The following is a 27,011-nucleotide window of genomic DNA, read 5'->3' as shown; positions in this document are numbered from 1 at the left end:
GATGCTTTTGTTTTCATGGTATATCGAAGAAGCCAAGAGCTACACTGAAATTCAGGTGTAGTTCTGATGTTTCAAGCAGAGGTTGTACAGACACGTTTTTGTCCCAAAGATAACTTTCATGCAGAGAAAAGAGCTGCAGCAGAGAGGTTTGCACATTAAGGAACTGCTGAAAGATACATGAAGCACAGCAGCGTGGTATTGGCAGTGCCTGCTTTGTGAGAGAAAGGGAGTGACAGTAACAGCCTGTGCCGTGCATTAGTTGTGGTTTTTCTTACTGGGGCAGTAATGGGAGCTGCTGGGCTGGGAATGAACAATGTGGCTCCTCCTTGGGCCGTGGAGGTAGGAAAGGTTGTGTGGCAGCAGAGACAGAAGACTTGCTTTGAGCAAAGCAGGAAGAATGGCAGGGAGGACACATCAGCTCTTGGCAGGGCTGTGCTGAAGAGCGGTGGAGTTGCTGCTGGGCTGGCAGACCTAGCACAGGCACAGTAAACTCTGCTGTGTAATGGAGCAGTAGCACCAACACCTAAAGCATCATGTCAGGCAATCCATGCTGCCCAGGCTTGCTGTCCTGCAAGGTAAAGGTGGAAGGAGAAGGAGGAAGCAGTGGTTAAAAAAAAAAAATCTCATTAAAGGTGAAAGTTGACTGCAGAAAAGTAAAGGGGTAATACTCTGCAGTGCTTTAATGTGAGGTCTGTAGCTCTGTGTGACAGCAGACTTGTGGAATTCCTGCATGTCAGAAGCTGTGAGGTAATGCTCTATAGGTAGCTGGTTCAAGTGATTTGCCAAGAAATTAAGCATCCTAGAAGTTTTCCAAGCCTTTGTGATTCAGCAGCAAAAAGAAATTACTACACTTGCTGGCAAGTTGCCACTGCATACTTCTAAGGCAGTTACATTTTTGCAGTGGCAGTAGTAAGACCTTGGGTTTCCTTGTAACTGTTTGTGGTTCTCTCTAAACCAAATCAGCAAGCTTTTATCCTTCATGGTGGAACAGTATTTTCATTCTCAATTTGCATATAGAGAGACTGACATGAAGAGAAAAACACTCCAGCATTTTCAGAAGTGTCTTGTATTAGGAGGCAAATATTTCCTGAGATTTTCAGAGATGCTGATCATGTGAGGCTTGTCTGGACATCAGCTAAACTGCTTGTTATTTATGAAACTGGAAAGCATTGATACTGCACAAAACTTGAGGCTACTCTGGAAAACATTGGCCTAGGAGACTTCCTTGAGCTAAAGGACCCAAAAGGAATCCTGGATGTTGCTGTGATGAGTACTTCTCTGCTCCTGTAGCACAGATTGTTCTTTATACTTTTTATTCTTTAGACAGTGACTGTGTTTGCCTTGGCCCCCATCTTCCCAGGCTCTGTCAGAACCTTTTATATGATGAAGTTGTGTATTTGAGTCTTTTGGAGTTGTTCTGACTAACCATGAGCAGCACAAACAGATGTTGTTTTCTTTGAGCCTCTCACTGGACATTTGGGTGTGGAAGAGAGGAGAAACTCCAGCGTACTCAGACTTTTTACCCATATCTGGGTTCCTCCTGAATTTCAGCTCACAGCTTTTCTCAATGTTAAAAGTTAAAACAGTTTTAACAAAACAGTTGAAGAGCACTGATCAAATTGGGAGCTCTCTTGCCAATGAATTGGCAAAGCTTCGGTTCTGACTCTGCAGTGTCTCCAGTGTATGTGTGACATGGCAGTATTTCATTACTGTATTTTCAAGCAGTGTTCATTGAATTGTTTTATTTTATATTTATTGGTGTGGGCATGCATGAAAAATCAAACCACTCTTCTTAAATGTAAGCAAAAAAAAAATTATTGTACTTTAATTGTTTTCATTTTTGGCAGAGCTACTTTCTAATGCAATTATGCTTGTGCCTAGGGGCATGTGGGATTGGAAGATCAGGTATCCACCTTCCTGCACTCTTTCAGACATCGTAAATTATGTGAACCCTTTGGGAACTACACTGTTATGTAAGCGTTAGCTAGCAAAAATCATCATTGTTGCAAACAAACGTACTTCTCTTCAGAACCATTTAGTAGGTAACTTTACTTTTTATTAATCTAAGTGCTTTGAATATGGACTTTAGAGTTCTTTTCAAGTAACTTCTTATGGTGATGTTATTTTGTGTATGGGGACAAGAGGCAGCTGGGGAAAATATGAATCACCTATTCAGGCCAAGGATTAAAATAGGAAAAGGGGAAAAAAATAGTCTTTTGGGAAAAATAAATCTATTAGTTGAAGTGCAAGCTCTGGTAATCCTTTTTCAGACAAGGCTTTTATTATAACAAGGTTAATTTTCCACAAATAATCTTCTTTGTTTGCAGTGGCTTTTTGTGTTTTCTATTTAAGTCTTTCAACACTTTATGGAAGGTGAGGTGTGTCTGATCTTTCTGTAAAGATTCCTAGATGGGAGGTACTTGTTGCAGGGAAGAAATTAAGGCTGGTATCATATGCTGCTTATGTCAGTTTGGCTAAGATTTTTTTTTTAAAGTATTCATTATTAAGGAAAAGGAAAATTTTCCATTCTTATCCTGGCTTGTCCCTATTTCTCAGATGATCTAAAGTATTATAAACTGTTTAGAAGTGCATGCACAAAGTTGTTTACAATCAGTTAAGCATAGCAGTTTTGCACCAGATTAATATGAATTTACTCCATAAATTTGCAGTAGTAACTTGTAAACAGGGGCAATACAAAATTGTTTGACCAAAGTTCTGGGAGTCTCTCTAAGTTGAGGGATGCAGATGTTTTGCCTTGCAGAGACTTGATGTGAAATCTGTTTTAAAACATGGTGGTTCCACCTTCTTTAGTGTTGCGATTGGTGCAAAGTGAATGAATGCATATCCAAATTTTCCAGTATGTGTCTGTCTGTATCTCCAGATAGATATATATATATGTAGCTATAGAAATCCCTCCTTTAACCAAACAGAGATATGGACACTGATTCATCTTGTGTGACTGCCTACTAGCAGGTTATTCCCTCATTAATTCTTACCAGCTTTCGAAGATCTAGGTTCCTCTGTTTAAAATGTAAAACACTCTTATTCTGTATATGTTTAGTATATGCTCATGGTTAATAAAAGATATCTATTTCTTCATAAGCCAGGCTGATGATTCAGGGTCAACATTCATTTGTTGATTGGGCAGGAATTTTCCCTTCTGCTTCTGGTCCAAATGGAGTTTTTATGGCTGGATCTTTGCTTATACACAGAAGTGTTCTTGTGATTGCTGAAATGATACTTGATTATTTACCAAAGGATAATAATATGCACTGTGTGTAGCCCCTTCCCTTGGCTTTTATTTGAATACTAAAAGGAGAGAAATGATCTGCCTAAAGAGATTTCCTTTGTGTTTCCTGTCTCATCGTCTCTCTCTTTCAGAGGAGAAAAAAACCATAAAAAGCCCAACTGCCATGTTCTCTGGCTAAAACCCATTCAAACAAAGGAAGTCTTAAATCCATATTAATCACCGCCACCTTTAATTTTTCAATCGCTGCTTGATTAAATTGCTGCCTAGATTTGTCCTTTCCCTCATAAGGCCTGGCGAGTGCTCTGCAGTGAACTCAAACAGAGAAGTAATGAAGTGCTTTCTGTCACAGGCACTCCCCAAAGTGCCAGACACAACACAAGTTATTAAAAAAATATCAAAGAGTGAGCTCCTATAAACTGTGTATAGAGGAAAAAAATGATTGTCCAGGGAAAGGGAAGAAGATTTTAATTTTGCATCTGCAATTGTGAAGGCAAATACATCTGTATAGAGGATATTTCAAAGTCAAAAAGAAATGTGCAAACTTGAATGGCTAGGCCTGTGTCAAGACACAGGTTTATAATGGTTTTACCACTGTCAAAATCCAAGTACCTGTTTTTTTTTTCCTTTCAGTATAAATTTCAGCACAGAGCATGTCTATCAGTTAGTAAACTCACACTGATCCACAACCACAGAGTCACAGAATGGGTCAGGCTGGAAGGGACCTCAATGGGTCCTCTGGCCCAACCTTCCTGCTCAGGCTGGGCCATCCCAGAGCACATGGCACAGAGCTGTGTCCAGATAGATCCTGAATATCTCCAGTGAGGGAGACTCCACACCCTCTCTGGGCAGCCTGTTCCAGTGCTTGTTCACCTGCACAGTAAAGATGTTCTTATCTTTGCCTGCCTTTAAATCTTCCCTCTGAGAATGTAGCTATTCCATCTCTGATTCCAGTGAAGGCGAGCAGGGTTCTGCACAGCCCTTTTCCAGTGCCCTACAACCATTACAAAATGATTTATGTTGCTCTAGGATGCAGCAGTGGCCCTGTGGGTCCTGAGCCACCTTCCCACTACTGAGCAGTCAAGGTGCCATTCCCATGCTGGGCCATTGTTTGGAGTCCAGTGTTGGAACAGAGGTTCAGAGGTTACTGTGTAGCCTGATGTGAGCTAGCAGGTCTTTTGTGGTGACTGCCCTCACTCTGGAAATGAGCTGTAAAGTTGGCTTTGGTGTCATGTTCTGACAGAAGTGGACTTTGTCCATTACAGCACAACTGCCAGTAAAAGCATGTTACGTCAGCGTTAGTGTATCCTGGTGTCTCAACACTTGGGATAGTTAGAATATGGCATTTTACAAAGCCCTGTCCTTCATCTGAGTGTGTTGGCTGCCAACACAAGCACTGATTAGTCAATAAATAGAGAATAAAGTGGACAAAATGAAGCAAATAGCTGGAGCTAAGAGTGCATGTTTGGCTTCCTGGCTCTAGTTTAGGAGAGGTAATGTCCAGATTAAATGGGTGATTTTCTTTAAAATAAAATTGTGAGTTTTTTGGATATGAGCATCCACTTGGCTTTATCTCTTGTCTTTGACTAATCTTCAAACCTTGATGTTGTTAAGGCCGTATATTGAACAGCCTTGTTCCTCTTGTTACGATGTTTCATGGGATGTGTGGCTCTGTTCTGACACAAATACTTTTTTTTTTTTTCTCTGTTGTGGCCACAACCCTGAGTCAATAGAGACTCAACATATGCTCAGTCATTATAAGTCAATTCTAAACCAATTCAAGAATGTCCATACTAGGGTTTATGTGAACAACAATTAGGTGAAAAAATCAATGTTTGGCATCATCTGTGTCAGTTTAACTAGCTTGCTTCCCATTCAGCTTCCAGCCAGTTGATAGCCTGCAAACCTCTGCAACATAATGTCTTGGGCTTGCATAATCTTCATTGGTAAAAGGATTTTAGAGGTTGATTTTCCTCCCTTAAGTTTATATTGTGCAGATCTTTACCCAGCACAGGGTGTGCTGGAGACAGGCTGTTTCATGCTGAGAAAGCCTGTAGCTACAGCTTTTTGAAAGCAGATGTTTGTAGATAAGATACCAGAGTAGGATTCAAGAGAGCCAATTTCTTGTTTCTTCCATTTCTACTTTATCTTCCTATCTTTTCCTGCCCCCAAATAGGTACAATGATACAAATCTCACACGTGGTGTATGTGCTTTTTTTAATAATTTGTGATTGTGAAGTTTTTTAAGAGACACTGATTACAAAGGTAGTGAGACTACTGGTCACTGTGGTCACTGAGTGTTTGGAGTGGTGCTGGCCTGTTGGTGATATTCTGGAACCATGCCTGCTTTTTTTATCGTTATGCTGTGATGTAAACCTGGGGCTGCTGTTGCAGTGATGAGGCTGATCTAAAGAAACCTGTCATCACACCAAACTTCCTCTAATTATTTAGCAAAGGCCTTTGAAACATCAGAGCTAAATATGCATTCCTTCTGGATAATAAGGATGTGATTTTTGTGGAAGATACATTTCTTCCCTTAGTTTTCTTGTACTGTTAAAGGAATTCTGCTAGCGTGGTGGTTTTGGTGCAGTGCTGGCCATGATTGCAGAAGCAGCATTGTCTCCATAAGAGTCATAGACTTGAAACAGGGTCGCAACATTAAAATTCATGTTTCTTTTGCTAACCCGTAGAAAGATTGAGGAGTGAGGTGTATTTCTATTTTGTGGTATGGTTACATACTCATTGGTTGCTCTACATCAGGCTTCATGGCCCTCAGCTTAAGTTACTGCCATGTCTGTGATGTAGAGACAGGGGGCTTGGTAATTGCTGTGATCTCTTACTGCATGGCAATGTATGTACCCTATGCATCAATGAACAAGCACATCTCATACAGACCTGCAGTAAAATGCAGTCATCCCACAATGAGCAATAACAATTCAAAAGCATTTCATAAACGTTCTGTTTGAACAGCAGCAACCCCCTTCCCAAAACCACAAGACAACAGTGGTATTTAATTTTCACAAAATTACTTGGAGAGCTCTTTGTGGCCTGTACTAGAAATATTATTGGAGCAGTGGGCTGGAGGCTTTCCTTCCCTGCTATCTTTTCCATTTAGCATCAAAATATGTTTGGGCTTCCTTCTCTAATATGATGCTGTTGTTTGCAAATCTGTGTTTCACGTTGGTGCTCTGAAACCCTTCCTGAGACATCTTGTGCTGTTAGCTGATTGTTTGAGAAAACAATCCAGGGTTGAACCCTTCCCAAAGGTGGTAGGTTGGATATAGAAAATGTCAGCAGGATACCTTTGTGCTTACCACTATATCTCAGAAAGCACAATCACAGTTCTTGGTTTCTGCATGTCCCTGAGTGAATACTACTGGAAAAAGCTGATGAGGGAAATTGTTTCTAATCCTGCAGCACGCTCTATCCCTTCACTTGTCTAGTTATTATTGTATTGTGCCAACAGTTGGATGCCACATGTTCATCACTCCTCTGTCCCATCATGTGCCACAATCACTTTAATCCTTCCACTAGAATAACACAATCACAACCATAATTTGCTGAAGATCTCCCACTGTCTGGGGATACTGAAGTCATTAGGCAGGCACGGGGCTGACCTTTGCATCCACTGTAATTTTATCAGCTGGTGGAAATTATTAAAAGACCTGAAACATGAACTTCATAAGAGACAATAACTGTAGACAGGTAACCTCTTGGGCTTACCTCAAGTAATTAAGTCTTAGAACTGAATGGCAGATGCCCACTCTATTAGTGAGTCATCAGTTTAGCAGGGAGATGGTGTTACAACACATACGATTGCTTTACTGCATGAGCAGAGTAACTTCTAATTTAGGCAGATGAATAATTAATAGAAAAGGAGCTTTAATAGAAGTAAGGTCATCTGTTTTCAATTATAAAAGCTGGAGTTATTGCTTAGATTGAGAAGGGCACAGCATAGAGGATGTGTTGATCCTTCAGGCTTAGATTGATTTGCCTCTTCAGATGAAACCGTTAGATGTAGAGAAACTTGAAGAGCCAGAGAAGAGGGATGTGAGGATTTTCATCATGAGCACCCTCACCCATCAAATGACAAAAGAGCAAGTTGTGTGAGCATGACCAGACTGTCGGTAGAACATCTTTGCTGTGATCTTTGATTTATGCATCTGTCAGCAGGTGGCCTTTTGGGCAGAGCAAGGAAGTCTGGAGAAGTGCTTTGTCAAAATATACCATTGACCAGCTACAGTGGACTGGTCACTCTCAACTCCCAAAAATTAGTATTTCAGGGATAGCAGTCCCTTACATCATGTGTGATCACTATGAAGGGCAAAAGCTTAATCTTTTGCATTTGCTTGACAGCCTTGTGATTGATAGCAGCTGTTGTTAGGAGAACATATGCTGTCAGCTTTGATTGTCTTCCTTTGTAATTTTGACAGACAATGTTCCCTAAATGTATGGTATGGAGAATTACTTGGTGAAGACTGTCACATAGCAGGACAAAGGGATTTTAAGAAGTACAGCAACAAGTAAACATTCATCTTTGGCAGACCATCCCTATAAATCCTTTGAGAAGAGATATAAAAACTGTAATCAGAGTTTTAAGGACTGCTGTTGTCCAGAATGAGGAATGTGATTTTAACTGAGTAAGGCAATTAAGTATAATGCAAAGGTTTGGATTATTTTGCCTTCCTCCTCCATCCGTCACCTCTTTTTTTTTTTTTTAATGTTTTCCCAACAGATAAAGGGGAGCTGAGGAATGCTGTAAGGAAGATGCAGGTAGGATGAAAGAATTAGACAGGATGCAGACTATCCAAGAGGTGGCAGTTGTATTTGCAGATGGTAGGGGAACAGCCAAGATGATGAGACAGGGAAGGCTCATTTGTACAACTGGGAACTGCTGATTTAGTTGGACATGGTAAAAGATGCAGGCCTGTAACAGAAACTTTTAGTGAAAAGCAGCTTATAAACATCAGTGCCAGACCTCAATTTGATGAGTCCGTGAAGCTGCATGATTGATGCCTGTGAAACAACTTGCCAGTTAGGTATACCTTTTTTCTTTTGCCCATATGCACACACATGAAGATTAGGTTCATGTTTTATGGGTTTTCTCTTGCTTGTTGTCCCCTATCTACTGGATTTTTTTTTAATTTGTATGTAAAGTATTAAATGATATCAGAGTTATTTCAGATATGTTGGTTTCCATACTATACCATCAGAGTTTTTTGACAGCATGGCATTTACTGAATGGCAGAGAGCTTTTCCAAGTCTGTGAAAGGACCTTTTACTCACTCAGCTTTAGATGTTTTTTCATGTAAAGCCTGAGTCTTTGTAGTTCACAGCTCAGTGACGCTGGTGTCTGTCCTTGGACGCACTAGGTGGCTAAACTTGGGCATGCAGAGAAATGCTGCAGGTCAACTCTAATTTTGGCTGAATTCTCTTCCTGTTTTATTGTCATGCAGTAGTCTGTAAGGGTTTTTTCATTATTTTTTTAAATGCCATTTTTGTGGCAACAAAATGAAGAACCCTTGTGCCCTCCCTTACTGAAGTGTTCTTTTTCCAGAAGGAAAATGAAATAAAAGTAGAATCACAATAGTGAAAAATCAAGATAGGAATAAACCCACATTATTATTTCCTTCTTTCTCTCTTCCTCAACTAAAAGAGAAGGTGGACCAAGGCTGAACAGACTCTGCCCTGCTGTGGGGGAAGCACAGTAGCCTTTGTGGGCCTGTCCACTTTTATAGCAAGCAGTAAATAGTCATGAAGCACTTGAACAGTGTATTTACTTGCAGGTAGGTTCTGTATTCAAAAGTGACAAGAATTTGTGTGGTGGTGGGAGTATTTGTTATAAAATCTTCAGAGGAGCCTGTCTCAATTCAGTTATCTGAACCCATTTCTACGTCTGAAAAACAACCCTACCAGCTGAAATTGTTTGCAGTGACAGGAGGAAGAAAGAAAGGCATTCTAGACGTTTTCTTCAGAACTAAGAAATCTGTCTCCAGTGTCACCCTTTTATTTTTAAAATCGTTGTTTTGAAAATACTACATAGTGTTGTTATGACCATAAAGCATTAAACCACTGGGAACCTGAGCCTGAACTCTGAAATCAGATGAAGTTTGGGAATAGCTCATGGCCAAAAAGAGGGCAGGGAGTATAGCATTGAGTAAAAAAGATACATAATTATGCACAAAAAGTCTTTTTCTTAGCATCCATCTTTAAAAACTGTATGTTTAATCTCAGTAATAAAATTTTACAGTCAGAATTTCTGTAAGCATGTCACTGTTGCCATGCCAGTCAAAACTGAGGCCTTGGCTACGTGGTTTTGCCACATGATACAAAAGAGACCTGAAAGGACAATGTGAGCTTTTCCTCCCTTCCTCTCACTGTGATTCAGGAATTCAGCCAGAGGCACGATTGGTGAAAAGCACTGAAAAGGTTCATTCCTGGTACTTGCTCTCCCTGGCTTGCTCAGATATGTTGTTTGTGTGTGTGTCAGTTTTTCACACCTGCTTTGAAACAGTAAGGGAAGATAACGTGAGAAAAGAGGGAGAACTGCCTTATTTTTTCCTTTTGTACCAGGCTAATCCAGGCAGGATTCTTTCAAAAGACAAAACTCCTATCAATAGCCAGCTGTGCTGTGGCTTTTACACTTGGCATTATAAATTGGTCCTCTGCTTTGGATTGATACTCTTCACCAACAAATTCAGAAAGTGGAATTTAAAACAAAAATAAGGGATTCAATTATTTTAGCTTCATTACACTTCATGTTGCTGCTGCTCCTCCCCATGGAGAGGTTCTCTGGCTCTTTCAGACTCTTCTCATTTACAGAGTGTGATTGTATGAGTTGACCAAATTTTCCAAACCATTGATCTTGCTGCAAATGCTCTGCTGACTTGTTTCTGGTTTATGTGCAAAAAGTTCATGAGTTGGGTGGAATTTTAATTGAAGACAATTGAAGGGTCTGTATTTTGCTTTTCTGCATTACTAGATGCTATATTCCATACACATTGGGTGAAAAGGGGACTTTACCATATAGGAAAGGTTCTGCATGTTTGCAAAATTGCTTAGAAGTCAGTGCTGTTTGTAGGAGCTGGGTTTGGCTATGTCATGTGACTCATGCCTATCGACAATTGAAATATTTTAAATTACATCAGAGGTTTGGAGATGGAATACCCTGTTAGAGGTATGCATTATATACCATGCATGAGTGAATGGGCATATATGAGGGCACACAGCTTTTTCTTTTTGTTCTTTTTTCTTTTGCTTCTTCTAGCAATTCTTTTCCCTTTCCCTTAACTCCTGTGGTATCATAAGTGGCTTTATCTGATGTTTTCTACAGCCCAGACAGACTTAAACTAGTTTATTTCTTTCTCTCTCATCTGCTCTGCCTGGCTGCAGGTTTACCCCATTATTACACAGACAGCAGAGGCCATCAGCAGCAAATTAGCATTAAATAAACTTTCCTGTGCATGTTCAAATCCTATCACATCATTACAGAGCAGCTGCACATCTGGGCAAGGGAATTTCATTGACCAAAGTCTACCTAGTGAGCTCTAAACTTTGTGGTCTGTATCTATATTAATCCTGCCTCACTGGCAGCTTTTCTAAGTGGAGAACAGGGTGTGTGAAAGTGTGTGAATGTAAAAACTCTTTCACAAACTCCTCATCTGCCCTTGCCACAGAAGACACCGTGGGACGGGAGGCGTGAGCAGCACATGTGTATAATTTAGCTGTGACTAGCATCCTTGCAAAAAATGCTCTGATATCAGAAAGGTGGATGACAGGTCTTGGTGCAGGACATTTTGTATAAAGTGGTTCTTCCATCTCACTCTGCCCATCTGGCGTCACATAGAAATCATGTCCTCAGAGCTAAACATGTTGAAGTGTCTCAGATGGGCCAGATGAGGCTGGAATTGCTGCAAATCCCCTCTATCTCTTGCTTGGCTTATATTTTTCTCCCAGTTTATGCTAGAAGGACTTTGGCTGGCTTTGCATCAATCTGTTTGCTGTGGGACAAGTGGTGGTAAGCCATTGTGGCCCCCAAGTGTCAGCCAGTGCCATCAGGAACAGAGTGTAGTGAGCATTTGTGGAGGTACAGTTTATTGGGTGAGGCTGGATACTGCAGAGGATGCAGTCAAACAGTCTTTTAATGTCCCAGAGCATAACAACCCTGAGGTCTGGGGACAGGCAGTGAGTGCTCTTTGGTCAGCACTCCAGCTGCAGAGCTGGAACAGCCTCCCACTTCCCTGTGGCCATTGCTCTGCAAAAGGCAATGGCTTGGGTTTGCAGAAGGGTTTGTGGGGTTTGCAGGGATGTAGGGTTTCTGTTTAACCCTACCTCCAATTGCTTCTGCCACACCTTCTGTGGAGAGCTGTTGAATATATCAGTACCTTGAGAGGCACCTGGAGAAGTGTTGATCTCTCTTTTCCTGCTAGAACCTTTGAGAGTTCATTTTACAAAGGAGGGCATTTGGAGGGTGATGTTAGAGAGGGGAACCCTTTCTCATTGACAGCTGAGCATTCCTCCTTTTCATACAAATATTGCCACTATTTAATTCTGCAGCTCAAGATGGCAACAGCAATAAAATCAGCAAGCAGATGCTTTGCAGAGAGAAATTATTTTCCTGCCGTTGGTTTTCTTGCCCTGTAGCAAAGTTTTATTGTGAGTAGATTGTGTCTGCAATAAACCAGGCTTTCTGGGAACTGCTCTCGGGTAGGAGACGTGAAAGTTTCCCTTGTCCCCTTTGTCAGAGTTATTTTCCCATTTTTAGCTGGCTTTAAGGTAAGGATATGCTTGTTTTGGCAATTCAACAGTGAGGGAAGCCAAAAGTTTTACTTGTCAAAAGTCCTTTTAGGGGAATGCCCCAAAGTGTGTTCAGTATTCTAAGTACCGTGTGCTGTTGTGCCATCAGCAGCACTGGAGTTTTGGGGATATTTTAGCTGCTTGGAGTAGCTGGCTTGTTATGACTGAAAGAGAAATAACCTGATTTTTAATCTATTTCTAGTAATACTAAGCAGTAGGATTCCTGCCTGAGTCAGGGTTGTTGTTCTGCAGGCTGAAAGCATTATATTGCCTGAAAGGCTGTACTGGACTTTTGTACTGAGTGAAGCAAGTGTGACAGACTCAGGCCTGTCCCAAATGAGACCATCTTTCAATGGCAGCAGTGGCTGGGAAGGCACTTCTGCAGAAAGGGTCTCACTGTGCAGCAAACTGTTTTCTCTTTCCCTCTAAAATATCTTCTTCTCTGTCTCTTGTAATGTGTCAGTTTGTGTAAGCATATAGAACATGTGTAATTGTACTCACAAAGCTGTTGGGGAAGATAGAGTGTGCTTTCCTTAGGCTTGGCAGAGCAGGAAGATGTTTTACACAGAAAACCTGAGGAGAGCTGACCTTGATGCAGCATTGAGCTCACTGAGAACAGCATCATACTTTGAGCACAACTCCTTGGAGGTCCTGACAGAAGTATTTATTTAAGTATTTCAGAAACTAGCTCTAGCTGCTTGCACCAGACATAGCTATTAAAGATTACAACTGAGGATAATTATTCTTTATAAGAACTAGTTTTTATTAGAGAGGACTAATACAGAGCTCTGATAGTGCCATGAATGTCTTGGTGGCGCTTTAGCACTTCCTTGTAATCATTCACACTAATGCTGCCTAACTGAGCAAATCCCATGGCCATTTTATCCAGATAAAATGGAGAAAATAGATGAGCTTTTCACTGCCCCTGGAAGGCTGACAACAAATCTCAGGTTCATTAGACCAAAAAGGAAGCAATTACCCATACAGCAGCTTGCCAACAGCAACTTTTTCCCTTAAAATAAAGGGGTACAATGACATCATATTTTCATCAGCTCTCCCTGTGCTGCTGCAGTGAAGGGAAGGCAGATGCTGGGTCTGAGAATGCTGCTTTTTCCTCCAGAGCTTTCTTCTAGGGAAGTGTTTCCAGTCCCCAATGTTCTCCCTATGATTGCAGCCCTCTCTGGCTGTGCCATACCGACCCTTGGCTTCTCTACTGCAATCCTCTTGGCCCATCAGTTCCTTCCTTCCCCCTCCATAGGCAAGTCAGAGACCACAGTTATTGAGCAGAGAGCAGACTTGGTTCAGTGATCACAGGAAATCTTAAAATTAGGGATAAATGCAGAATTTCTGTAGAATAACAAAAATTGCTGAGATAGCATATGTCAGGATGAAGGTCAGGGTTGGAGAGGAAATATTCATGCAGATGACTGAGTCTAGAGGGTAGTATAGTTAAATAGTGTTAGACTGTTTACTCAAAGGATTTTCCTTCATGTTCTTCTGCTTTATTTTTCCATTTTTGTTAGAGGACTCTCATTCATCCGCTATCCTTTCCTCCTTTTTCAGCTCTGTGCTTTTGATACCTGCCTCATGTGAGAGAGAATCTTCTTATTGGCCAGTCATACCATTTGACGGAAAGCGAGGAGGTGGACTGAAAACTGGATGGTTTCTTCTTGTTGTTTTTGTCCTGGCAAACTTGTCCTGCTCTTACTTGTGTTGTAAAGCTCTCTCAATCTTGTGAGACTGAGAAAGGCCAGAAATAATATTGAAGTGAGTTCTTCTTGGGGATTCACTTCATCATCTGAAGATGAGAGCTCTCTAGCCCTTTGGTTGTGTTTTGCCTGTGAAATTGTTAATGGAATGGTAATGAAGGTGGCTGAAATAATCCTGAGACATTTTCTTCATACAGAGCTGTTTATTTACAATTTTAAATCAGTCATTTAGCATTAAGTGGCTACAGGTCATTAATTGTGGGCAGGTTCTCTACAGCACAGCTGCAGACTCCAAGTGGCCTTGTGATGAATTTCTAAATAAGACTTTTCCCTTGATTGACAAATATGATTTTTAGCCTGAACTTCACTGTGAGATTTGATACTGAGAGTCCCACTGCTGCCTTCCACTTTCCTATCCAGAAAAACTAATTTTGTAGTTAATGTAAGGATATGGTTTGTTAACCAAAAAATCTTTTTCTTCTTCTTTGGATAAAGTTATGCTTCTCAAACTTTGCCTTTCTTTTCTAACCTGCTCCCATGTCCATCTCTGGTTTTAATCTCTTGTCAGACCTGTCCCACCCAGCACAAACACATTCCATCATCTCTGCCCCGAAGCTCATTTATTCTCTTGCCTACTAAATTTGCATGAAATTTCAGTGTTTTGTTTTGGGGGACATTCTAGAATTAGTGCACACCCTGGTGTCACAAGGCCATTCTCTACATTCCCTCCCTTTGTTGAAGGCAGGAACACTTATATTACAAAGCTTTTTATTATTTCACCTGTGGAATTCGAATTGCAGTGCACCCTGTGGATATTTCAGCTTTGTCAGCTTGTCTGTTATTAAGCTGTAATCATTTATCATCATTGGCAGTGATTTTATGTCTAGGGTTTTTTTTTAAGCAGGGTATTGCAGAACCTTTATTGGTAAACTGCTGTGAGCGTGCAAAAACTTAAGATATATAATTTATGAAGTCATATTTATGTAGTTGTGGTTTATGGTGGAAGGATGTGCTGAGGAAGTTTTAAGATGACCGTTTATTTTTAGATGAGCCAGAAGACTTTGTTTCCATCTCATTTCAGGCCCTGGAACAGAATGATTGAGAATCTGCAGAAACCCAAAAGCTTTTTCCCATCTAATGGCAAGAAAGAGTGTGTAAATAAAACTGACAAACATAAAAATGCAATAAACTACAACTGTTTCATGAATTTATAACCTGAAGGGGCAAAGTAATAAAAAAGCTATAAATTCATGTCAGTCATGCGCCTTTGTTAAGAGCTACTGAGCAATAATACACGTAAGGGGCAGTGCAAGCATGAGTGTATGTGAATGCTTTACATGAGCATTGGCTGGGACTTGCTAAACTGAACTAATTTAATTCTTTATACTCTCTGTGTGTATTGGACCACACATGGGAGTTTAATATCTATGCTCTAGCATGTTTTTATAATAAGGAATTTAAAAAAGCAATTTGTACTTTTAATTAATAAGGATAGATGAGTTAATTTCCAAATTACCTCATGGGTGGATTGTAAAGCTTCACAACCTGACCTTTGGAAAGAGAACCATCTTTTCTCTCATTCAGGTAACAGGGTAAGGATTTTTTGTGGTCCATGGTGTTCTTTCCTGCTACCGCTCAGAGTAGGTTTCCCCAAGAGTCATTTGGTCTGGATGCATATTCTAGAATAGGCTGGAGTGAACTTTGAAGATGCCTATTTCCTTCCAATGACCAGTGAAAGAGAGTCTGGGCAGGTGAATTTGAGCTGAGATATGAGTTGCCCTAACTCCAGACATCTGGGCTGCCCTTGTGGTCAGGGGGATTCTGATCAATGCTGTTAATGGTGTCCAGGCAGCTATTCAGCTGACCAAAGGCAGGCTTAGACCATGGTGAGCCATGTTTATTTCTAGACACCCCTAACAGCATTGACATCAAAAGGTGACCTAAATACCACCCTAGATGTCTAAAGGCTGATGGTATAGACTGCAGGTCAGAAGAAATACTTGCATTCTTCCTGTGTTGTATTTGCTTCTGGTAGCATTTGACAACAGAAGATGAAGTTTAGTCCCAAAGTCTTCTTCAGTGTCAGCAGTACTTATGTGACCAGAGGCATACTTGGAGGAAATGCTTAGTGTAAACTCATTGTTCGGACAGTCCCAGAGGGAATGTTTACATTCATTTTTATGTCATAGTCTCATTTCCTCAGATCCATGAAATAGAAAAAACCAAATGAAATGTGCAAGCAGGGCAATCTGTGGTCTCTCCTGTCTGTATGTTGCAGTGAAACTGCTGATCACAGATCTGTTTAATTCGTTTATTCCAAAGGATCTAAAATGTTTCCATAGCAGATATTTGGTTGGTGATAAGAAGGGACTGTAATGTTTCCTTTGGGGATAACTAGTGCAGAAAAAAAGATTATTTTAGGTGGCATTCATTACTGATGGCATACTGCCCATGCTTGCAAGTAGCTTGGGATACAAGTAATTGTGTATAAATAGCCTCAGATGTGCTATTGCATAGCAAAGCCTAATATAAATAAACAATCATTAAAAATTGCTAACATAAAACAAGGGAATAGTCTTTGCTTTCTCTTGTACTCCTACCCAATTAGAATAGCTTTCTTGACAAGGCATTTGAGCTATTGAAGTGAGATATGCTATTCCAGACATTACGCTGGTTTTGTTACAAGGGACTGCTTACATGAAATTTAGGCAGTTGAGATGGTAGTAAATACTTTGTTTGCTTGTACAAATATTATTAAAAATCCATTAAAAAGAATCCATAGAAGATTCAGAATGTGTTTTGCTTAGCTTTCTGATGGAGTTAAGTGAAAGAAGATGAGCTTTGTAATGTGAAGCTATTAGGGTGTGATTATTGCTCACAAGCCTGTTATTGATCAGGGGGTCAATACTGAACATGTCAGAAATCCTATGACCATGTGAGCTGTTTATTGATGGGACCGTTTAAAAAATACTTCTCATTATAAGCCAGCTGTGGTGTACAAGTTTAGTCATTTTCCTGACCCCCTTGAAAAATTAAACCTCAGGAAATGAGATATTGTGTCTGAGTCCTACTGCTTCCCAAAACCTTTCTGTCCCTGCTCACAATTGGCTCAATTCCTGAGCAGGGCTTGAGCTCCTGAAAAAGAGTTAGGCTGGCCAGAAATCAGACGGAGAGTCCTGAGCTCTTTAGAGAGAGACAACAGTGGGAAGGGGCTTCCTATGATACAGGATATTTGTCTGTCCTCAGGTGTTGTCAGTACCTGGAAAAAGAGCAGAATTCAGGCACAGTAGCAATGGTGGCACTGAGGAGGGGAGTGCTGCAGTGCTCGTGTTCCCACTGACCCTCACCTCCAGCCCTCTGCTGTCAGCTGTGGGGTGGAGAGCAGTGTTTGGTAGTGATCCTGTATTGATATACAACCTTCCTGACACTGGCTGCTGAGTGCCCTTCAGAAAGCTGAATGGGAGCACAGAATGTGGCATAGCTGTGTTGCTACCAGAAGAATTGGACAAGACCTATTGTGTAGACTATGTTTGCAGAGGTCTCCATCAGGAAAATTAGTCATAATCACAATGAAATACATCAGCACAATCTGGGACCTGAGAAAGGATCCTCAGAATCAGCCTTGGTATGTAAAAAGCCTGATTTGTTGGGAAATACTACCTGCCCTCAAATCCAGGACTGAAACCAGAAGCTCTCTTTGTGGTCTGGCTCAGCTTCCAGAACTTGGCTTCTGCCACTGGGCACCACAGGAGATTCTTTGTGCAGGATATTTAATCAAATATTGGTTTATAGAGTGGAGACTTATTTTTTGAAAGCTTTTGTGAGGGAGAGCATCACCTTTAGCTGTTACCTAGTTGGGTTTTTTTTACAGTATCAGCAGGTTTTTTTAAAATTCACAACTTACTTTGCATTTCAGCTATAGTATCTGTGTTCACTATGGATGTTTCTATAGCAACCAGTCTTGTGTTATCTGCATACCTCTATGGATGGATTAAACATGCAATATAAAATTCGGTTTTATTTTATTTTTCTGCAGATAGTACTTGTTACAACATGTTTCAAAAACTTTCAAGTAATATGAAGTAGAATGACCCTCTCTGTCATCTTTGTGTTCTGTAAGGAGCCTGTTTGTTTTTCGTTGGTTTTCTATGGGACTCATATCATTGTATTTCACTACCATTTATTCTAAATCCATCCAGTACCTCCAGGGGAGAGAAAAGCACTAAAGATACTGAATAATCTGGACTTTATCTAATACAGGAAATCTGTGCTAAACCAAAGAACTAAGCTGTTGCCTCTGGAGTCACTGTTTGAGGCTTATTATTCTCCATTTCTTTCAGTATCTCACCAAATTGTTCAGGTAAAATTTTCTGTCAGCAACCTCTTTTACAAAATCACAGAGTTTGTGTTGTATACCCCCCCCCCCCCCCCAATCTTTACAATTATTTTGCTTCTATTGCTTTCAGTATTTAGTGCTAGGTATGTGGCAACAGGTGACTACAATTGCATCTAGAGCTCCAGATCTGGTCTTTTCCCAAGTTATGCTACAAAGTAATTTTAAAAGTTATTTATTGCTGTCGGGGTGGAACAGAATGCAGACTCCTGGTCCCACCCACTCTTCTTCCACTGCTGGTTCTTTGTTAAATGATTGTCTTCATTTGATGGATTCTGATTCCAGACCTCATGCATGTATTCCTCATTACAACTGTATCTATTTCATTACAGTAATCCCTGGTGGATTTAGAAATTATACTTGAGGAGCAGATGAAAAAGCTTTTTAGTTCAGCAGCAGTTAAAGCTAGAACCTGGAAACAGTAGTAGTAGTGTATTCATCCCTTTTCCATTTCTAACTCATGCATTTGCTCTGTTTCAGTAAGTTGTCATTACCTCACTGCCTTCCTCAGAATCTTTAATTTGAATTACAATTTAGGCGGGTTGCCAGATTAGATGCTTGTGACACTAATAATCACCACTTTTTATGATTCTTTTATTATGTTTAATCTTTTATCAGCAGTGCTGCCTTAATAGGTCATTCTCAACTGTTCTATTTCTGCAAGTTTTTACATCTTTGGTGACAGAGCTTTGCAGCACAGGGCAATTCAATGCACTACAAAAGGGCCTAATTAAGGTCAATGGCAGTTAAGCACATTCTTTTATTGCATTGCTGAATAAGGATGCAATTGAGCACACATTTAAGTGTTTCAGTGAATTTTGAGCCCATGAAGGGAAACCATCACTCTTTAGGCTGGAGGTATTAACTTATAAATGTGGCAGTTGTTCTTCTGTACCTGTAGTTGATAGCTGGCTATGATTTTGGAGGAGAATGCTACTCATAAAACAGCAGGGATTACCTGAATGGCTCTTTATTCAGTTTTCCATTAACAGGGTGTCAGCATGAGATTCTGTCTTTTGACATCTTCAATTGTCCCCAAATTTACTTTAGTGGTATGATACTGCAATTTAGTGGTGGAACTCAACTGAGAAGGAATATTGAATTTCTTGGGGTTTAAGTTCCTGAGGCTTAATCCACACCAGGGTAACGGAAAATGCAGCATTTTGAATGTTTCCATTATTGACAGTATGAAAAGAAATGCCATTCTTGGGATGTTTCTTTGCCCATGTAGTTTACAAACAGGACTTCAGAGCTCCTTTTAAGCTTGATAAAAATCACTTGGCATTTGTCAGGCTCATGCACTGGGAGGAATATCCTAAAACAAAGCCTGTTTCTAGGAGAGAAGGGTCTACAGGGAAGGAAAAGAGCAACATGAGCTATTGATATGTGTTTCTTGTAACCTTTGACAAGACACAGTGGAGTTAGAGGGCAGTGAGGGCATGAATGTCATGCTGGCAGGCAGAACACAGGTTGGGATTGTAGTGCTCAGCTACCTGTGCTCATGTAACAGTTGCTTGCCTGTCATGCAGGGTATCAGGTTCAGGCTCGTGGAAGATGGCACAGCACACCTACTTTGAAATTATATTGAGTGCTACGTGCTGTGTTACACTACTGACAGGACACTGGCTTGAAAAGGAGAGGCAGGCAGGATATTAATTCAGGAGAAAATGTCCAGTGGGACATTCAGGATGGATCCTTGGCTGTTGTTGCTCAGAGTGGTGACCCATCAGCTGTGCTGTTGACACCATCTGAGGATGGAGGCCTGCAGCTCTTGGAGGTCTTTGGCTGCTGCTTTTCTACATAATGGCCCATATAGCAATGTGAGATTTTTGTATTCAGGAATAATTTTTTAAGGAAAGTGAAAAGGATGTGGGGTGGCAGGGCCAAACAATTAGTTTCACACAGCTTTTAAATTTTTACTGCTTATATGTAGAGCTGGAGAGAATGGCATTTGAAATGCTTTGTGCTTTACTCAGTTACACACTCACCTTTACCTTTCCCCTTCCTGAGAGAGAAGAAGCTGAACGGGATCTGCATGCTGACAGGAAAAGAAATACAGCATTTGTAGGTCCAGTGGATCTGAGGGAGGTAGGGATTTTGAATTTGTTTCTAAATAAGATAAATTTGATGAATGAAACAAATCTTTAAATTTTATTTTGAAATAAGCTATGTATTCATTGATACAAAATGAAGGATATGATATGAAGGTAAGGAGAAATGGGGATTTAACTCCTTGATTGGTGTCTATATCTATAACCCTGTCTCTGACAGTAGGCTGATGCCAAGTCAAACAAGCAAACAAAAAGAAAAAGTCAAATTCAAACACTAAGTGAACATTTTAACTAGTGGGGGAAGAGGGTGAGGTAAGGAGGAAAAACAAATGCCCATAATGTTGAAAAGGTTTTATCTAGCTGATTACCCTATTTTTGGTCGTAGTCAGGGATGCTTGGAGAGAATAAAAGAAAAAAGGAGGGACAAGACAGGATATTTTAATCAGCTTCTCCAATTAATAGTTTAAGGTCTTCTCCTGTAAGTGCTGCAAGTAAAATATCATTTATAAGAAATGCTGCGATACCTTGCTCTCATTTGATTTGTGTAATCCCTTTTTTGAACCTGCATATATTTCAACATCCACAAAACTCTGTGGCAATGAATTCCAGAATTTAATTAAATGTTTTGTGGAAAAGTGCTTGACTTTATTGGTTTTCAATCTGCAAACCAAATAACCTCTAGCTTTTTTAATCTTGAGAAAAATTAATAATGATCCTCTATTCACCTTTCCTATCCCATATTGGTGTTTAGGGAGTGCTATTGTTCCACTCTCTTCACTCCCAGGAGTGTGGTCCCTACTAACTGATCTCTTTTCAACTGGTTTTTTTTTCCCCCTAGATCTTTTTAAATTCTTGCTGGAAGGACACAGCTCAGATCATGGCCATTTTGCATGGAATTTGTGCACATCCTTTAGTTTTACACTTCAGAGCTCTACACTACAGAGCCTCAATACTCTAAGGGTAGAAATGTACTTCTACCATCCCATATATGTTAAATTTCAGACCTCGGGCTAGTGAAGGAAATGCAGCTTGTGCCACACTGAGGTGACACTTCTAGTTTACATCTCTTGAGCTCTGCCAAAGAGTTGATCCATGCTGGGGGACACCACCTGCAATTTCAGTCCTGCTGCACACCGGCAGTGGTCGTGGTGGCATGGTGCAGGTGGATGGCTACGAGGGCTTCAGCAATGGCCAGGAACTGCCTCTGGAAGATGTTTTCCACAAGTGGCCAATGTGTTTGAAAGTATATTCTGTGGGGGGATAGAATGTAAGAAAATATAGTGCAGAAGGTAATCTCACCCCTGAGGAGTTGCAGCTGCAGTAATTCCCAAAGATTAGGAACAAGCCTGCCCTGAACAGGCCACAGCTGTGTCCAGTGAGGATGAGTGCTATAAAAGAGTGGGTTAGCTGGTTGGGAAGAGAGCTGGAGTTTGTTGGCTGTGCTGTGAGGAGATGCCCATGAGAAATCATCAAGAAGGTATGGAACTTTTGCAATAAGACGTTAACAGTATTCCAGAAGTGGCTACTCCCTCCTGGATGGGCAACAGCTGCAGGGACAGGTCATTCACAGGGGTTTATGTGGAGCACTGCAGCCTCTGCACTTACACCCATGCTCCTGCTTCTCCATATGAGAATCTTGATTCATTTGATCCTGTCAATATACATATGTATTCCATTTCCACCCCCTCTCTGTGTCGAGCTGAAAGCAGCAGTAATTTAAGTGTGCCTGATATTACAAGAACATTTGCAGGATAATGTTCACATCACTACTGTTGATACTTAGATGCTGGTTTTTTTCACTGTATACTTTCACTCCATACTTGGTGGAAGAGGCACATTCATGAAAGTGGGATTGAGAGAGCCCTTCTAGTTTAAATATTTAGAGACTGGGGGAGAAAAATCCTGCAAGGGAACTGGTCATATCTTCCACTTGGATACTGTTATCAGTGGATTTCTTAACACACAAGGATTTTTTTTTTTTTTTGGCTAAAAGAGGAAGTGTGATGAGTAGATCCAAATCAGATACAATACAAGAAACCTGAATTAGATGCATTTTCCATGTAATAAAACCACTAAAAAACCCCACTTAAAGACGCCAGCACCATTATCATGAACAATGAGTCAATTTCTCCTGCAGTATTTTAAGTGTGTAGCTGTAACTTCAGAATAATTTTCTTCAACAAGCATATATCCAGGGCTGTTTGGGATTACTTTGATTATCATACTGTAAGATCAATTCTAAATGTAGGCATTGAAGCCTGAATAATTTATTTTCTAGACCATTAGAACAATTTGGAGGATCTGATTCCATAGGCAGCTTTTTTGCCAAGAGAGCGAGTGCATGCCTCTGTGTATCTCTTGGGGAAGAAGAGACAGATAATCTCTGCTTTTAGAGTAAGACACCTGCTGTACTGCTTGACTCTGCTCTATAAATTTGTGAGGAATTTGTCTTGAGCAGAATATTCTGCTACTTCCCCAGGCAATTGCAAAGACCGGGGCTTGCAAAGATCTCACTGCTTCTGTCCTTTCCTCACAGTTCTGCAGCTGAGGCACAGATGCACCAAACAGCCCTTTCAGGATTTACACTGAGGTCTTTCCTGGAGCAAACACCTGACTCAAATATCCTATGTCTTAGGGCTGGGACAGAATTCCTTCTGGTGTCTCATTGTTTTGACCTTAGTATAAAAGACTTTGCAAAAAAAAAAAAAAAAAAAGCAACATCAACTGGGAAAAAAAGGTTAGAGAGAACTGCAGTTAGAGAGAACTGCATTTTGTTTCAGGTTTTGCCATGAGCTGCCTTGCTTACAAGAGAGCAGATTATCATGAAAAATTAGGCAAATAATGTGTTAAACATTTCACAAGGGAATTTTAAAAAATGCAATTGTCAGTAGCCTGGCATCTTTGAAGGGGACCTTTTTTTTTTTAATTTAAAGTCAATTCTGCACTCACCAAATGGAGTTAATGCAGACTCTCATTTGGCTGCCAGTAGATCAGGTTCAAGCTGGAGACTTCTCTCTGATGTTTTTGTCTTAATGGTTTCTCTTTTAACCATGACAGTATCACTGTTGGTGCAGAAGCCCCCAAATTGTCAAAACTACCCCTGTTAATGGGTTTGGTTTTGTTTAATTTTGCACATCAGCAAGCCCAGAAAACTGTCAAAACTTTTCATTTCCTCACTATGCTTCTGACACTCTTTGACACAAAAAAAGGGCTGGGGGTTGGGGGTGGGGGTAAGGAGAGAAAAAGTGGAGGAGGGGGAACATCGTAAATAACCATTTAAAATTATCCACGCCTTAGATATCAAGAGGAGGAAGTAAAAACAGACATGCAGCATAGAGCCAACTACAACTGTTTTTTCTTGGCTCTGATCCAGAATAAGTAAATGTGATGCCTCTAATGCCAGGGTCTCAGACTGGAAATTACAGTCCAATTCAGTTCAGAATGGAGGGCAGAGGGGTTGAGGAGCAAGCTTTCTGAATGTTCTGGAATAGAAAACTTTTGGCTATTGTTGAGAAGGCTCCTGTGGCTGTCTTGGTGGGTGCTGGTTCTTTAAACATTTCCCTAACCAGATGCTTGAGTGTTGAAAGGCCACTGGATGGAGACTTGCAGGTGTGCTTTGCACCTTGGGGAAAAGGGGAGCTTTAAAGAGCAGTTAAGTCTAGAGCTAAGGACAGCCTCTGTTTCCTGGATGTGCCTCGTGTGACAGCTTAGTAAATTTATTTGGGGACCCTGAGTAGATATTCTGGTGTGGGAAAAGGAACAGAGCTGAACAAAAGTGGAGCAGTCTTCAGTAATGTGTGCTGACATTATGAAATCCAGTTTGAGCTGGGTGGTTTAATGTTCAAAGGATTCCTTTGTGCATTTCAAGTTTGGTCAGTCAACCTAAGGAAGAGCTGTGCATTAATTCTTCAAAAATAGGAATGTAATGAGCTGCTGGAGAGCAGAGCATCTCTGAATCAAGGGCAGTGTAGTGAGATATTCCTGCTGAACAGCTGACCTAAAATATTCATCCCTGATCTAAATGGCTGCAGCCCCGGTCGTGGCATTTTGCATGAACTGTGTCCTGCTTTTCTGGTGTTTCACGCCACTGGTGAATTTCCAGATTTTGCAAACAAGAATGACTTTGGAGTCAGAAGATGCTGAATTCAAACATCCAAGCAACAAAGTGTCAAGCATTAAGTATTGTGCGTCAATAAGAATTTAGTGGATGATGGAGGAGCAGGCAAGCAGGTCTTGCCTTTGCAGCATCCTCAGTGGGACCCACCTCCTGCAATACAAGTGATGGTTGTGGGTGTTGGTACCACTCAAAGCAGTGTTAGCAGCAGGGTGAGCATGAAAGGTGATGAAATAAGCTGCCTCTTATTGGTGCTGTTGAGTTGCTTCAGAACAAAGAAGTGAAGATAAGAACTAAATGTATTGCAAGGTCATGGTTCTGCAGCTCTTGGGCATCTGCCTTCATTAGGCTTAATTGGGCTGTTTGAGCAGCCTCCCCATGCCTGCAGCTCTGAGGCTGATCTTGAGGCTAATATCCACCAAGCTGAAGAGGCAGAAGTGCACTTCTGCTTTTCATTCCGTTCCTCAGCCAGTTTAGTGCTATTCCTGACTGTATTTCAGCACTCTGACCAGTTTGGTTTTTAGCTTAGGTATTTATACATCTCCTCCAATGCTGTTCTGTTCAGTAGACCTTCAGAGTTTTATTTCCTCTTTAGGGAATTTTTTCCTATATTATCTATATTATGATTCCTTTTTTTTTTTTTTTCTCTTGGGCCATGATGATAGCATTTCTTTATATCCCCTCCCTTAGCCTAAATGATTTTCTGTGGGTTACCTTCTGTGGGTATTCTTCCCCATCCACTCCCTTGGTTGTTCTTTAATAATTTTGGACAGTGTTAATGATCATGCTCTGTAAGTGGGAATAGAGGGGAGGTATTTCCAGTGTGCCAGGTCGGGGCATGGACTGTCCCTCCAGGGCACTTGTAAGAGGGTACTTGTGCAAGGTTGAATACAGTGATGTGGGGATGCCTGGAATATGCAAAGACTCCTAAATGAGGGGCTTTGAGTCCCTGTGCCTTGGAGTTTGCTTTCTCTCAGTGGAGACACACAGGTTGGTCCAGCTGAGGTACACTGATGTGAGGTGTAGTTTGATTCCTTAGCTCTGAACAAAACAGACTGGTTTGCAGCTGGGGTGAGGAATGCTGCCTTTAAAACACAGCTGCCTTTATTGCCTGTTATTTGGGGAGGAATTCAGTGGCATTAAGAGACAACCTTAGTAATTAGTATAAGAAATTGCTTTGGCTTTTGTGTTTCTCCTCTGTGTTTCATTTCTGAGGTTTAGCTCTGCCCCAGGATTAGCTCTATCTTTTTCCTTCCCTGGTTCATGAGCTGCCTTATGTTCATCCACTTTATGCAGGTATTTAGTGGATATGTTCCTGCATATGTCTGGCTTACTACTCTATGAACACAATTTCATTCCAAGCCTTTAATTGATTTGGATAATAAAGTGCAATTATAAACTCAATAAAAAATGGTTATTTTAAAGGGAGAGCAGGAAAGAAAGAAACCTAAGTGATGCTGTGCTGTGTGACTCGATAAAGATGCAAAATCCTCTTTGCCTTACACTCTAAATGCTCTCTTGCTTCCAGGAGAGGCTTGACCTTAGGCAGGAACTAAGGAGTATGAGCTGTCCTGCCAGGGGGCTGCTCTAGCAAGGTTTGCTTATGGCATGTGTCAGGGTGAGAGACAGGGTATGGGGATGGGAAGAATGGGGAATCAAAAATGCTTCAGCCATTCTGGGCAGTTCTCTAAGGCTCCTAAATAGGACAGGGATTTTTTCAATCCCTTCAAGAACTGACCCTTTGGGAATTTATCCTTTACTCAGCGTCTGCTTTTTAACTAGAGAGCAAAAGACCTGGTTTGGAGATTGTGTCTTGGATTTAGGAAATCTGTGACAATTTTTGAGTGTTGCATCTTACTGATGACTTCTCTATATTTGTTTTTTTCTTTCTCCTTTGTTTTTCCTACTGAAAATGTCATAAGGAGAAATAATTTCTTACAAGGTGTGACTGCTGGTTTGCTCCACTGCCATATTGACATGGTTTCATATCTGGGGTTTCTTGGATACAATAACTGAGTTTCTTTGTTTCTCTTTGTTTTCCCAGTTGGGAGGCTGTGGAATCCTTGGTGTAGGCATCTGGCTGGCTGTCACCCAAGGGAACTTTGCCACCCTCTCCTCTTCTTTCCCATCCCTGTCAGCTGCCAACCTGCTGATCGTCACAGGGACGTTTGTCATGATCATTGGCTTCGTGGGCTGCATAGGTGCCATCAAAGAAAACAAGTGCCTCCTGCTGAGTGTGAGTATTGAGCTGCTGCAGTGTTTGCTGTCTTGTGATGCTGGTGCTATTGCAATGCATGCTGCAGTGACCTGCATCTCAACAGAAGCTGCCCACTCGACACAGATGAGACTGAGCTGTGTGTGAAACAGGCTTTGATAATCGTGAGGAGCTGCGGGTCATTCCTGGCCATGCTGTCCATGGAGGATGAGACCTGCAGGGAGGCAATTGTTAGTGGTGGAGGTTTCCTTGACCTCTTCAGAGAAGAGGAAGAGTTTTGTGAAGACATCTTTTGTAGTGTATCTTTAAATTCTTTTTCACTCAGGTTTGATAGCAATCCACTCTAAATGTTTGCCCTAGTGGCACTGATTATCTGAAGTCCAGGACAGAGACATCCATGCCGGCAGGAAACAGGTTGATTCTGAAGTGGTTGATTCTGGTTTAAATTGAAAATTAGAATAAAATTGTCAGGTTTGACAATGCTGG

General features: G+C 41.0%; 1 protein-coding gene across 5 annotated transcripts in view; it reads left to right on the top strand.

The window, feature by feature from the left end:
• TSPAN4 (tetraspanin 4) overlaps positions 1–27,011 on the top strand; it is a 420,491-nt gene that overhangs the window by 321,823 nt on the left and 71,657 nt on the right. For all 5 annotated transcript variants that reach the window (XM_066552988.1, XM_066552989.1, XM_066552990.1 and 2 more), the window contains one exon: positions 26,355–26,546. In XM_066552988.1, the coding sequence (XP_066409085.1) occupies positions 26,355–26,546 (192 nt within the window). The remainder of the gene's footprint in view (positions 1–26,354; positions 26,547–27,011) is intronic.

The sequence above is a fragment of the Molothrus aeneus genome, chromosome 6 (assembly GCF_037042795.1).
Source record: "Molothrus aeneus isolate 106 chromosome 6, BPBGC_Maene_1.0, whole genome shotgun sequence".
Classification (NCBI taxonomy): domain Eukaryota; kingdom Metazoa; phylum Chordata; class Aves; order Passeriformes; family Icteridae; genus Molothrus; species Molothrus aeneus.
This window is presented reverse-complemented; position numbering and strand designations above follow the sequence as displayed.